The sequence below is a fragment of the Coregonus clupeaformis genome, unplaced genomic scaffold, assembly GCF_020615455.1.
Source record: "Coregonus clupeaformis isolate EN_2021a unplaced genomic scaffold, ASM2061545v1 scaf0130, whole genome shotgun sequence".
NCBI lineage: Eukaryota > Metazoa > Chordata > Actinopteri > Salmoniformes > Salmonidae > Coregonus > Coregonus clupeaformis.
This window is the reverse complement of record NW_025533585.1, coordinates 263,057-277,853: the sequence shown is the minus strand read 5'-3', so window position 1 is coordinate 277,853 and position 14,797 is coordinate 263,057. Positions and strand designations below refer to the sequence as shown.

At 41.8% G+C, this 14,797-nt stretch overlaps 1 protein-coding gene across 1 annotated transcript; it reads right to left on the bottom strand.

Moving 5' to 3' along the window:
- Positions 1-220: 220 nt before the first annotated feature.
- Positions 221-14,236, bottom strand: LOC121557725. Its single transcript, XM_041871213.1, has 7 exons — positions 13,922-14,236; positions 7,074-7,194; positions 5,467-5,633; positions 4,984-5,171; positions 4,586-4,730; positions 3,134-3,258; positions 221-2,455 (listed from the first exon to the last, which is right to left on the bottom strand). The coding sequence occupies exons 1-7, from the start codon at positions 13,968-13,970 to the stop codon at positions 1,427-1,429; spliced, it is 1,824 nt and encodes a 607-aa protein (XP_041727147.1). The 5' UTR covers positions 13,971-14,236; the 3' UTR covers positions 221-1,426.
- Positions 14,237-14,797: the final 561 nt, after the last annotated feature.

The following is a 14,797-nucleotide window of genomic DNA, read 5'->3' as shown; positions in this document are numbered from 1 at the left end:
ATCGATAATATTTTTAAAAGTCAAGAAATTCTTAGAAAAAGCACTTGATATGTCAGCCCATCAAGACTCCCCTCAACTTCCCCTGCTTACTAATGTTACTGAAGCTCATGTTTTCTGAAGTACTTTTTGACAGCAATGATGGATCAACCAATTCAGTATCACAATAGTTACCTTTTAATGAAAACATTAAATTCACAATCATATTAGTTATAAAAGTGACCCATATAAATACGAATCAGTATTATACTGTACATATATGTTGAATATGTGATACACATCACAGCATCAACTAGGAATACCTGACAGTTTTAACAGTTTATTAGCCTATTATTATATCAAAGTGTAGTAAATGCATAGGTATTTTCACTTAGATACTACAGGCCCTGTTTGGTGTTAGTAGCTAACCAAAGTACCATAACCACCACACCCTCGTAGAGAATTACCAACCCTTTTGTCTCCTCTACTGTAATTTCATCACCTCTAAAGTGCAGCAAACAATGACAGGACAGTGTTGAGGTCACACACTTTGAAGACAAAACACACAACAAAGTTATTTGACACATATCTCATGTAACTCACACTGCCCTTTTTTGTATTTCTGACAATAATATTTTTGAAATATATACAGTACATCACCTTCAATGCTGATGTGAATTTCAATTGTTGCTGTAAACTCATTAAAATGTCAGTCATATTTTCTTCAGCATTGTGGTGCATATAATGTGGAACACAATAACACATATAATATGAAACAAGAAACAATAAATAAAGAGACAAAAGTACTACTATGCTGAAATTAAAGCTTTGTGCCTTTGACATTATGGCATAAGAGGACTGGCTGTTTACTACCTTATGCCACCCAGCTTGAATCCTGGATGTCCATTTAATTTCTTCAAATGAAACAAATACTTCACAGTCATGGTTTAAATGAACACGTTAGTGTACATTAAGATGTGTGTATGGATGCACACATATATTGGTAGAACTAGCCTATTGCTGGAAATGTTGCTAAATATGCAAATGTAAAAGAGTGTCACATTATAATGTACAAAATCTATTTTACAGCATTTGATAATCCTATATCCTTGATCCTACATTTTACAGCACTTGATGTTACATCCTACATTCGTCATAATGTAAAAAAGGGCCAAAATTATAGCTTTGATTCAGTAGGACTCCATTGAGGGGGCCATGTGTGCTGGATGCTGGATCACAAGCGCCATGGCAGGCAGGAGAGGGACCGTGAAAGCCCCACTCTCCACCGCCACCAAAACCCTCTCTCTGCTCCTTCCAACTTCTCCCTGCACTTTGTGAAGGCTCGCTGAGACGGAACTTGTCTCTGACTTACTTTGGGGACCCAAAGAGAGCAAAGAACAGGCACAGAGGCCCTTAAGATTCTTTTAGGGAAGCAAATAACGAAAACCAATCATCCTAGAATTTGTACCACCCAACCACCCAGAAAGAATTCACTGCCTCTTTCATCTCCTTCTTCCTCTCCTTCTTCCTCTGCTTCCTCCTGATCAGTCCAAGCCTGTTGTGGAGCATATGAGGAAATACCAAAGCTATCCTCTGATGTTAGCCCTAGAGGGGCAAGGGGTACCTGGTGTTGTTTGTAACTAGACAAGAGTGTCATTGATGAGGTCTCGCAGTCTGCAAGGGTGATGGGAGGTATGGAGTGAGATGGAGAGTCATTGGAGTTATTGAAACACATTGGAGAGATTGGGGTGTATATTGTTCTCTTCTCCTCTCTTCCTGTACCAGGGTCCAACCACTCTGTCTCCCCCGTGGTGACCAGGTCAGACAATAGTGATGCCCCTTGCCCAGTGCTGTCTAGGTCCCACAAAAGGGGCTGCCCCTCAGCGTTGGTAGGCAGTGCCAGGCTGGCCACAGCACTCTGTGTCTCTGGCTGGAACAGCAGAGTGGACAACTGCAGTAGGCCGTCAATACGCCGCAATGTGGGCAGTACCAGGGGGTGCCCTGTTGAGTCCCTGTCTCCAACACAACGGTTTGGCTCAGGTGGTGCTCCACACGAAAACAAAACTGGGCCACCTTGAACCCAAATGAGTTTGTGGTCACTGGATTCAGATGACCATGGAGAGTTGATGTTGTCTTCACTGTCTGGATGGCGATGGCATTCTTCCTCCACACCTTCATTGGCCACCTGCACTACGACCATGCTATAGTTGGTGGAGGACTGGGTGCTGTTGTTGGAGTGCTCTAGGGGTGGACCCTGCTGGCCCATGTAGGTGTCACAGTGCCTGGGCTGGGCAATGAAGGAGGGTTCGTCCTGGGGGGAATAGGACCCAGACCCACTGCTGGTGAACTTTGACCCCATCTGGAGTTTACCAGTCTTCAGGTCACCGTAGGAGAACCCCACAGGGTAATGATACGGCTTGGCAATGGAGATGGTGATGGCTTCTGGAGGTGGAGGTGGGACGTTGCTCGTTGTCAGTTTCTGTGTAGAAGAGAAAGAGGATTTAGATGACTTAACTATTACTAAAACACCTCTATGACCCCCCTCTCCACCCCACCAAACCCTTGGAATCATTGACTGAGTGGTTACAATGTATGTCAAACCAAAATGTATTTGATTCTTTAACTTGTTCAATTACAATTCTGAACAACTTTCATGGCAATAATTAAATGAGCTCAACTGAAACAACACTGCTGTAATCTTTTGTAATTGCTTTCAGTTCTTGGCATGAAATGCAAATTACAGTGATACAACTGATTAAACGGGGATGATTTCTCAGCATATGAGAGGAAATGTAATAAAACAGATACAACTCTGGGAAGATTAGTAAATGCAGTCATTTAAAGAGAAAAGGAAGGATGATAAAGTTAAATTAATTTCCTCATAAAACAGTGCAGGTGTAAATTGCAAAGAGGTAACATTTTATTGTAACTACTGTTACACATTGTGTCCTGTTCTACGTTTAGGTGTTCCTGTAGAAAAGGGCTGAATGTATTGCGTGTTTGTGGCTGAGATTAAACTCAGGTTCGGTTGCACCCTATTGAGGCCTCTCAAGCACGTGTTACTGTAAGTTTTGCCTGGAGGCCTGTATTTCCAGTAACAGGAACATTTCCTGGCACTCCTTCGTGTATGGGGAAATCTCCAATGTACATTTCTTACCAAGGCGTCTGGCATGTTAATCTTCTTTTTCACATAGTGACGACACACCACCACCGGTAGCAGGAGGGAACCAAGTAGCAGACACCCTAAGAGAAGGAACCAGGGGAACAGCAGCCAGAGGTCACCTAGATGGGAGAAGATTGTTTGTATTACACCTCAGTAGTGGCAAAACAGCTGCCTCACTCTCAGAGCCCATTGGAAACAGGCCAATAGGTTGTAAATTGCCAGCGCTATAGAGCAAGCATGGGCGTGTCCGTGAGATCAGTCAGTACAGTAGTTTCAAGGATGCTGGCAATACAGTAGTTTCAGTCTTGTCTCCAGGAAGTGAGCCTTTATATAATCCTTGAAAAGGCAGCAGGAATACCCTTAACAATGTGAAACTAGAGTCAATGCATTTACAGTATGCCTTTAAGTTCTTTATGGTAACAGAATGGTTACTCAAACTCTACTCATACTTTAGGAATGCATTCACAGATGATTCATTCAACAAAACTAGCAAAGGCAAAAAGGAAAGGCATACCAGCCTGGTCTCATAGACATAGTAAATGTAAATCCAGGACACTAAAATTAGTATGATATGTTACATTTGGTATGGTTACATAAGACAGATGGTTACTTAAAGCAAAAACGAAAGTAGGGTGGTTGGTTGGGGTGGATGTGTGGACGTATAACCAAAGGTTGCGAGTTCGAATCTCATCACGGAAAACTTGAGCATTTTAACTAATTAGCAACTTTTCAACTATTTACTACTTTTTAGTAGCTACTTTGCAACTACTTAGCATGTTAGCTAACCCTTCCCCTAACCCTAACCTTAACCCTTTTAGCTAACCCTTCCCCTAACCTTAACCCTTTAACCTAACTCCTAAACTTAACCCTAACCTTAATAATGATATAATATGCCATTTAGCAGACGCTTTTATCCAAAGCGACTTACAGTCATGCGTGCATACATTTTTGTGTATGGGTGGTCCCGGGGATCGAACCCACTACCTTGGCGTTACAAGCGCCGTGCTCTACCAGCTGAGCTACAGAGGACCAGCTGAGCTTAACCCTAACCCCTAACCCTAACCCCTAGCCTAGCTAACGTTAGCCAGATAGCTAACATTAGCCACCTAGCTAGCATTTGTAACATATCATACGTTTAGCAAATTTGTAACATATTGTACGTTTTGCAAATTCATAACATATTGTAAGTTTTTCTAATTCGTAACATATTGTACGTTTTTCTAATTCGTAACATATAATACGAATTGCAATTCGTAACATATAATACGAATTGCAATTCGTAACATATCATACGAAATGGGTGATGGACAACCACAAATTAATACTATACGAAACTTAACATATACTAAATGGAGCGTCTCGGATTTACATAACGAATAATACCAAATGCTCTGAGACCAGCTTGGGCATACATACAGAGCCCTGAGGGACACCAAATGACCTCACCTGGTAATGTCACACAGAATGTACGTCTCTCACTGGCATTTCGGTGCAGTTCTCTAGTCGGGGTGTAGACCACATAGCCACAGTACTCTACGTTGTTGTTCTTTAGATGGTTAAGGACAAACTCTCCAGTTGTGTTTTTATGGACCTGTGGAAAAAGAGTCAGCAGTTAGAACATGTTCGTGTATCTAATATGTGTGTGTGTGGGTGGGTGTGTGTGTGTGTGTGTGGGTGTGTGTGTGTGTGTGGGGGGGTGTGTGTGTGTGTGGGTGGGTGTGTGTGTGTGTGTGGGTGTGTGTGTGGGTGGGTGGGTGTGTGTGTGTGTGTGTGTGTGGGTGTGTGTGTGTGTCTGCATGCTTCCGCACATGCATGCGTGTGAGCAGTACATGTGAGATAATCACCTGTGCTGCCCAGCTAGGATGAGTGATGTTGAGGATATAGAGAGTTGGAGGGTTATGGTAGGAAAAGCTGGTACTGTTGTAAATCTCCTCGATGGAAGCCTTATTATCCGGTCCCAACGGTAGAGTAACTGTCACTTTTAAAGATAATGTTGTGGGGGTCACAGACAAATTGGGTGGCCCAAGGACAGCTGACATGTAAAAGACAAAGAAAGGGTGAGAATAAGAATAAGGAAAATAACAAATTAGTGACAAACTGTAGAAAAGAGGATAAAGCCTTTTAGTATGGGCCAAATGCTAACTGGAAGAATTGGTGAATAACATTAGCTTTTATGGAAATCATACATTGATGTCATTATGGAATATGAACAGACAGTTGGAGCTATGTGTATATATTACAAGTAAGGATTCTGCCCTCTGAGCCAACACATACTCAAAAAACATCCTAATCTAGAAAAAGTATGATAATGAGATAAAATTGCTTACTGTCTCTCAGAGGTTTAAACATTGCTGTACGGCCTAGCGAGTGACTGTTGCCGAAAACCTGAGCATAGTAGGAATTTTGATAGATGTATGGTGTCTCTGCAGTGAGGTCACAAGAAAGAGTAGTGATGTTCTGGCACTCAATCTTCAGCTTGTATGGCTCTCCGTATCTATAATGAACACACAAAAAACATGAACAAACATAAAACACATTATGTAGGGAACCTTTAGTCCAAATGTAATGTTGCACTTTGAAAAAATATTGAGTAACACTTTACTTGAAGCCTTCAGGTACAATGCTTTTTAAGTTGTTATAAGTATGTATGAGCCTTTATCATGACATATCAAATGCTGTAAATGTATTGCCTTTCAGGGTGTGTGTGCAGTAGCCCAGCTGCTAGACCACAAATAGTACAACAGAGTTTTGAAATAGGTGTTATTTAACCTCTTACTTCCTCATATAAAAATAACAAAAGGATAGTGTGTCAAACAGGGAACCGATATTAAGTGGGGATGATCAGGGCCAATCTTTTTCTGAACTGATTTGATGGTGGAGCTCTGAGGCCTTGAATAAGGACATGCAAGCAATTCCAGGTGACAGTCTCGGTGAGACAAATCAATGCGATTGGTGTGGCACTTGGCATTTTCCCATCAGACTATATCATGAGCAATTAGATGAGCTGACATTTCCACTTTGTAAAAGGAATTCAAAGAGGCAGTGAGACAAAGTGAGTGAGACGAAAACATTTGCCTCACATAGCCACAGGTGTACTGAGTGCCGTTTGTAAAGTTGAATAGCACATTTTTACAGGCAATTTATTTCACAGATTTATCCCTGTGGTGTGCAGGGAAACAGAGTGAGGCCTGTGGTAATGAACAGACCAGAGCCTGTCTGCTAAGGCTTGCCCCAGCCAGTGGAGCTCAACCTGCAGCATGGAGAAGTACAGTAGCACCACGGTTTCAGGGCTGATGGCAGTAGGTGGAGCTGCAAATTGACAGAGCAACCCACCATATCCGAAACAATGGGGACAACAATGGGGACAACAATAGGGACAACAATAGGGACAACAATGGGGACAACGATGGGGACAACGATGGGGACAACAATGGGGACAACAATGGGGACAACAATGGGGACAACAATAGGGACAATGATGGGGACAACGATGGGGACAACAATAGTGACAATGATGGGGACAACGATGGGGACAACGATAGGGACAACGATGGGGACAACGATGGGGACAACGATGGGGACAACGATGGGGACAACAATAGTGACAATGATGGGGACAACAATGAGGACAACGATGGGGACAACGATGGGGACAACGATGGGGTCAACGATGGGGTCAACAATGAGGACAACGATGGGGACAACGATGGGGACAACGATGCTGAAAAGGAGCATGGAGAGAATGAAAATGGCACTTTAACTTAACTTAAACACGCACACACAGTCTCTTCCCGGAGGCATAGTTCCGACTTTCAGCACACAGCTTTAAAGTGTTGTTGACATAAGTCACATATCACCCTAGGTCACCCTAGGCACATAAATATGTTGTTGGGTTGAAAGGTGAATAGGTGACAGCTGTATTCCTGTCTCTCACCTTTTGTACTGGACACTGTAAAGGACCCCTTCATCTGGGCTGTCGACCTTGTTCCAGTGGAGCACAGTGTTGAAATTCCTAGAAATGAAGTATGGCTTCCCTTCACCAATGGCTGAACAACCTATAGATAAAGAAAAAGACGGTGGGGAAGTTAACTTGAGACTGTCTGTTTACGAATAGCATTCATAGTAAAACGTCTCGCTAGTCATTATACAAAAAGCATTGGTCTATTATTCAGCATTGTCATGACCCATGTGACATGCTCACAACAACAGCCTCTGTCAAAGGATCTGCCTCCCTTGAGATACGCTTGCTGCATTTTCACTCACAGCTGCTGTGGGCCGAACTCAAGTTGGGCTTACGTAAGCTGGGCTTTGTTTCTGTGGCAGCAGGAACTAAAATGTGTAATTGTTCCTGGACTACAGGGGAGGGAATATAAGCAGCTGGACAATTGCTTGATTTGAGTGAGAATAGGATTAAACAAAATCAACAGTCTGGGTCTGTAGGGCCCGTCCACAAAGGGATGTTTAAAAAATATAGTGTTCACTATAGAACAGCCTTAATTCCTCAAGGAGTTTGTGCCAGTCTTATCAGGACTGTATAATAAGATAGAAACTATAGTGGAAGAATGAGAGAAGGTGATACTCGCGACTAACGACTTGCAGGCGCAGAGGCCCAGCGTGAAGACTCAATCATGGTTTATGACATTGTTTGAATGGCTGACCATCTGTGGGCTATCACAGGGTTTAAACACACCTTATCTGTGGATTTCTCCAGGGAGGGACGTTCCTACAGAACCCTGCGGGTACGGAGACCATTGGAGGTGTGAACACAGATGAAAACGTGAAATTGACTAAATGAATGTTAAATTGTCATGTTTGGATTGTTTCAAGAGTTCATAAAGAGTTATTAATTTTTATATGTTTTATTGTACTGTACGTGCTATGGATTTATTGTTACAGGCAAACTGTGTTATTCTGTTCGTCGGACGGCTGATAGTTCAAAGAGGGAGCGACACGGGCGTGCTGCTATATTCTAAATTGAGTTGATTAGATTAGAATCTGGGTGTGTTTTCCTGTCTTTTGTTTTTACTAGCAAAGTGCAAAGAAATGTTAATTCAGGTTGAGTATGTAGTGACGCCTCAAGCACTGTGATGCAGTGCCTTAGACCGCTGTTTATACTACGTCTATCGACAGTTGTCGCAGTGACATCATGAACATTCTATTGTCATCCAACATCAAACTTGTAGTTGTCATTATGGTCCTCTGTAGCTCAGCTGGTAGAGCACGGCGCTTGTAACGCCAAGGTAGTGGGGTCGATCCCCGGGACCACCAATACACAAAAATGTATGCAAGCATGACTGTAAGTCGCTTTGGATAAAAGCGTCTGCTAAATGGCATATTATATTATATATTATTATTATGAAAAATAATTAACACCAAAACTCCAGGCTGCATGACATCAGCCTGGTGGTCCAAAATAGCATAACTAGTGTATTTTAACACCAATAAACCCACCTGTTTAAAAATGAATTTACTATATGTCAATCTAGCAAACCAGGCAACTAAAATAAACTTTCTAAACATCCTTTTGGTTCATTTCTAGCTTGTTAGCGAGCTAGCTAATGTTAAGTTAGCTGGCTGGCCAGTTAAAATAATGACCATATCATATAGCTGACAACGTCTTCACTTTAGCTCATTTGTCTTCATTATTACAGGAAAATAAACTCACAACAAGATCATTATTTACAAGTTAATGAAGAGCCAATTACAGAAAATAGCTTACGGTTGTGAGTGTGACGAAATAAAAGCAGGGCATTCTACCTGAGAATTTTAGAACTTGGACACTGTCTCATTGGCCTAACATTATATCCTAATTTGACTTTGGTGCAGGTCATGTTCTTCACATTATCGTCTCTGGTAAACACATACTATATCAAATAAAATCAAAAAGTTGATTTCTCAAATGCACAGGATACAGAAGGTGTAGTAAAATGGTTACTTGCATAGTGGAGTCTTTTGTTTAGACACGTGGCTAGCTAGCTAAACAATGATAATGTTACTACCCTGAATTCATCTGCAGGAAGCTAACCAACCAGGTTCAATGTTAGCTAGCTAGCTAACATTAGGCTAGAACTAGCAATGCAAATGGCTCTGAGATACGAATAATATTACTACACAGATCATACACGTAACGTTAGCTAGCGAGCGAGCGAGCCAGCCAGCGAATGTTAGCTAGATAGCTAACAGTACGCTTTAACTTGAAATGAAAAACGACTTTCTGACTAAATTAGAAACATATAATATCTGAAAATGTAGCTAGCAAGACTATCTTACCCATGTACATGGATGGACGCTTCTCCCTCTCTGTCACGGATGCCATGGTTGCCCTTAGTTTGAAGATGTTATCCGGACACAGGTGTTTTATACAACATCCTTCTGTGTGTTCTCTTTTCAACCCCTTCTGCATATTTGCAATCAAACGCCAGAATTTTCTCCATCTCCTTAGCTATCATACTCTAATTCCACCGGGCATTCCACTGATTTCAAAACTCGGCCCTTCAGAAAGTGGAGAGGAACACTTTTGCAGTTCTACTACGTGATATCTTTCAAAAAAGCAGCGTTAGAAAGGATTACCTACACATACTGACCAGCTCATGTTATAGACAGAAGCGTGCTACATGGCAGACCAATCCGAACTCCTCTCTCGGCATGTCCAGCCCATCCATTATCTCAGCCAATCATGGCTAGCAGGAAGGTTCCTGTCTTTTTTCCCTTGGCTAAACCAACTAGTCTCATAATTTAACAATTGTATTCATATCTACAGATGGCATACAAGTGTGTTATTAAAGCACATGAAAGTTCACATGTTCCAGAAGGTATTTCTGCCCCCCAAAAACGTTTACGTTCAATTGCCTCTCCTGTGAAGTAGTGACGCGCGACATACGCCTAGTTTCCTGAAACGAGTAACCTTTGGCAGTGATTACAGCCTTGAGTCTTCTTGGGTATGACGCTACAAGCTTGGCACACTTGTATTTGGGGAGTTTCTCCCATTCTTCTCTGCAGATCCTCTCAAGAAGGTTGGATGGGGAGAGTCGCTGCACAGCTATTTTCAGGTCTCTCCAGAGATGTTTGATCAGGTTTAAGTCCGGGCTCTGGCTGGGCCACTCAAGGACATTCAGAGACTTGTCCCAAAGCCACTCCTGCGTTGTCTTGGCTGTGTGCTTAGGGTCATTGTCCTGTTGGAAGGTGAACCTTCACCCCAGTCTGAGGTCCTGAGCACTCTGGAGCAGGTTTTCATCAAGGATCTCTCTGTACTTTGCTCCGTTCATCTTTCCCTCAATCCTGACTAGTCTCTGCCGCTGAAAAACATCCCCACAGCATGATGCTGCCACCACCATGCTTCACCGTAGGGATTGTGCCAGGTTTCCTCCAGACGTGACACTTGGCATTCAGGCCAAAGAGTTCAATATTGGTTTCATCAGACCAGACAATCTTGTTTCTCATGGTCTGAGGGTCCTTTAGGTGGCTTTCGGCAAACTCCTAGCGGGCTGTCATGTGCCTTTTACTGAGGAGTGGCTTCCATCTGGCCATTCTACCATAAAGGCCTGATTGGTGGAGTTCTGCAGAGATGGTTGGGGTTCTGGAAGGTTCTCCCATCTCCACAGAGGAACTCTCCCCCGATTGCTCTTGGTGGTATTGGTGGTTCCAAACTTCTACCATTTAAGAATGATGGAGGCCACTGTGTTCTTTGGGACCTTCAATGCTGCAGAAATGTTTTGGTACCCTTCCCCAGATCTGTGCCTCGACACAATCTGGTCTCGGAGCTCTACGGACAATTCCTTCAACCTCATGGCTTGGTTTTTGCTCTGACATGCACTGTCAACTGTGGGACCTAATATAGACAGGTGTGTGCCTTTCCAAATAATGTCCAATCAATTGAATTTACAACATGTGGACTCCAATCAAGTTGTAGAAACATCTCAAGGATGATCAATGGAAACAGGGTGCACCTGAGCTCAATTTCGAGTCTCATCGCAAAGGGTCTGAATACTTATGTAAATAAGGTATTTCTGTTTTTTGATTTTCTAAAAACCTGTTTTTGCTTTGTCATTATGGGGTATTGTGTGTAGATTGATGAGGATAAAAAAAAATCAATTTTAGAATATGTCTGTAACTTAACAAAATGTGGAAAAAGGGAAGTGTTAATTATTTCATGACTAATACATTCTATTAGTTGAATTGAGTAAATGCATTCCTCATTTTACAGATTAATTATTTGATTGACTATACTTTTATAATTTAGCAGGTCTATTGATAGTTGTTATATACAGTATCAGTTAAAAGTTTGGACACACCTACTCATTCAAGGTTTATTTTTAATTTCTACTATTTTCTACATTGTAGAATAATAGTGAAGACATCAAATCTATGAAATAACACATATGGAATCATGTAGTAACCAAAAAAGTGTTAAACAAATCAAAATATATTTTACATTTGAGATTCTTCAAATAGCCACCCTTTCCATGATGACAGCTTTGCACTTTTCTTTCTCTCAACCAGCTTCATGAGGTAGTCACCTGGAATGCATTTCAATTAACAGGTGTGCCTTCTTAAAAGTTAATTTGTGGAATTTCTTTCCTTCTTAATGCGTTTGAGCCAATCAGCTGTGTTGTGACAAGGTAGGTATACAGAAGATAGCCCTAATTGGTAAAAGACCAAGTCCATATTATGGCAAGAACAGCTCAAATAAGCAAAGAGAAACAACAGTCCATCATTACTTTAAGACATGAAGGTCAATCAACACAGAAAATGTCAAGAACTTTTAAAGTTTATTCAAGTGCAGTCGCAAAAACCATCAAGCACTATGATGAAACTGGCTCTCATGAGGACCACCACAGGAATGGAAGATCCAGAGTTACCTCTGCTGCAGAGGATACATTCATTAGACTTACCAGCCTCAGAATTTTTAGCCCAAATAAATGCTTCACAGAATTCAAGTCACAGACACATCTCAACATCAACTGTTCAGAGGCGACTGTGTGAATCAGGCCTTCGTGGTCGAATTGCTGCAAAGACACCACTTCTAAAGGACACCAATAAGAAGAAGAGACCTGCTTGGGCCAAGAAACACGAGCAATGGACATTAGACCGGTGGAAATTTGTCCTTTGGTCTGGAGTCCAAATTTGAGATTTTTGGATCCAACCGCCGTGTCTTTGTGAGACGCGGTGTGGGTGAATGGATGATCTCCGCATGTGTAGTTCCCACCGTAAAGCATGGAGGAGGAGGTGTTATGGTGTGAGGGTGCTTTGTTGGTGACACTGTCTGTGATTTATTTAGAATTCAAGGCACACTTAACCAGCATGGCTACCACAGCATTCTGCAGCGATACGCCATCCCATCTGGTTTGGACTTAGTGGGATTATCATTTGTTTTTCAACAGGACAATGACCCAACACATCTCCAGGCTGTGTAAGGGTTATTTTAACAAGAAGGAGAGTGATGGAGTGCTGCATCAGATGACCTGGCCTCCACAATCCCCTGACCTCAACCCAATTGAGAGGTTTGGGATGAGTCGGACGGCAGAGTGAAGGAAAAGCAGCCAACATGTGCTAAGCATATGTGGGAACTCCTTCAAGACTGTTGGAAAAGCATTCCAGGTGAAGCTGGTTGAGAGAATGCCAAGAGTGTGCAAAGCTGTCATCAAGGCAAAGGGTGGCTATTTGAAGAATCTCAAATCTGAAATATATTTTGATTTGTTCAACACTTTTTTGGTTACTACATGATTCCATATGTGTTATTTCATAGTTTTGATGTCTTCACTATTATTATACAATGTAGATAATAATAAATAAAACAATTCTAATGAGTAGGTGTGTCCAATCTTTTGACTGGTTCTGTAAACTATACCCATAGCATATACCTGGGTACCACCTTGACATCCCTGATCTGCTTGCCTTAATAAATTAATGCTAGAACATTGTTCACCAGGATTAGCTATTTGTATCTAGTCTCTTAATAATTGCATAACGGTTAAAGTTAGACATGTTGATTATATTCATAATGAGAGGTGATGCAAGGCTCTCTACCTTGACTAGATCCTCTAGAGATGAACAGGGCCTGTTGCATTTATTCACATAATATTGGAGTCAGATTGATACATGTAGTTTACTATTATTATGTTCAACATAATTTCTACATAATGGTTGGATAATTTCCATCCAACTACAAAATGGGTGGGATATTCACCACACTACAATATAAGTACACTAGGAACAATTCATCCATAATTAACCTTTCCTTTTTAAAATGTCAGCTACGTATGTAGACCTCTTTGACCCACTTACGTCATAGTGCATCTGGTCATATCTCATGCAGATTACAGGTTACGCAATTGACATTGACCAGAAAATGATACACAGTCTCGACTCCATTCAACATTAGCATGTTGATATGCTTTAGAATAATGTAATCGATATCATAGACCACTCATGGAGCACTCAAATTAACTTGCCCGTGGATCCATTTTCCATTGATCGCTATAATTTAGAATGAGTGAAGTCCACATAGGGTTCACTAGTCTTTGTCCACCAAGACCTTGATTAGAACTGAGGGGAAATCTCCAGAGACTCACTTCATCTAATTCATTACGACTACATATAAAACAATGACTATAGTGATGCGTCCCAAATGGCACCCTATTCCCTATATAGTGCAGTGCTTTTGTCCAGAGCCCAGTGCACTATTTAGGAAATAGGGTGGCATTTGGGACGCAGTCTAGGTCTGTACCTAGAGTGCACTCATCCAAATCAAACAGGATATCAGTAGTGCTCCATTAAACTCACCATAGCAGTACAGGAGAAGCACTATGACCTTCCTAGGCCACAGATGCATTGGGCTTGAGGAGTAAGAAGAGTGAGATTAAAATCCTGTTCCCACAGTCTGTACTCCTTTGTCCTGATTTCCTCAGGGAGCACACACCATGTGATGTTTAGTAAATACGACTCCAGTCAAAGAGAAAAACATGAATGGTCCAGGTCCAAAATCAATGAAGACATAAGGAGAGACAAAGTCCCTATCCTCCGGGTATCGGAGAGCAGATCTGGGCTTCATAGGATATCCTCTCCACCACCTGAATCATCTCTGACCAGCTCAGGGAAAGGAGCACCCATCCCCAGGTGTGCTGCAGGTGAACTTTGGAACCAGCTTATCAACTTTGTTCCTGTTTTTCTCTCCCTATGCACAACCTCCCTCCCACAAAGTATCTATTGCTGTGTTGCTGGCTGTCCTCTCTCTCTCTCTCTCTTTCTATTTTTCTTTCTATTTTTCTTTCTCTTTCTATGTCTCTCTCTCTCTCTCTCTCTCTCTCTCTCTCTCTCTCTCTCTCTCTCTCTCTCGCTCTCTCTCTCTCTCTCTTGCTCTCTCTCTCTCTCCTGTTCTTGTCTTTCAGGTTTTATCTGAAAATGGATCCAGGTAAATTATTACAAAGAAGATAGAACACGCTATCTGTGAACAAATCTCACTCCTACAACAAACTGTATAACCTGTTTTCAGTTTCACCAGTATTCTATTCCTGTGTTTCAGGGTATTCAAACAATGGTATGATACATAACTAGTGATTCAATGGCACACCTTTCTGTGCACAACCAAGGTGTGTACAGAATGTGAATTATTGTATCGGAATGAATTAAGGAGAGTCCAAGAAATATGGCTTCAATTGA

Excerpts from the sequence above, each read along its gene's own strand:
- LOC121557725 (XM_041871213.1), bottom strand. The coding sequence starts at position 13,970 with ATGCATCTGTGGCCTAGGAAGGTCATAGTGCTTCTCCTGTACTGCTAT. Across the intron at positions 7,195-13,921 it reads GCTTCTCCTGTACTGCTATG|GTTGTTCAGCCATTGGTGAA; the intron begins GTGAGTTTAATG and ends CTTTATCTATAG. Across the intron at positions 5,172-5,466 it reads GTTTAAACCTCTGAGAGACA|CTGTCCTTGGGCCACCCAAT; the intron begins GTAAGCAATTTT and ends TTTACATGTCAG.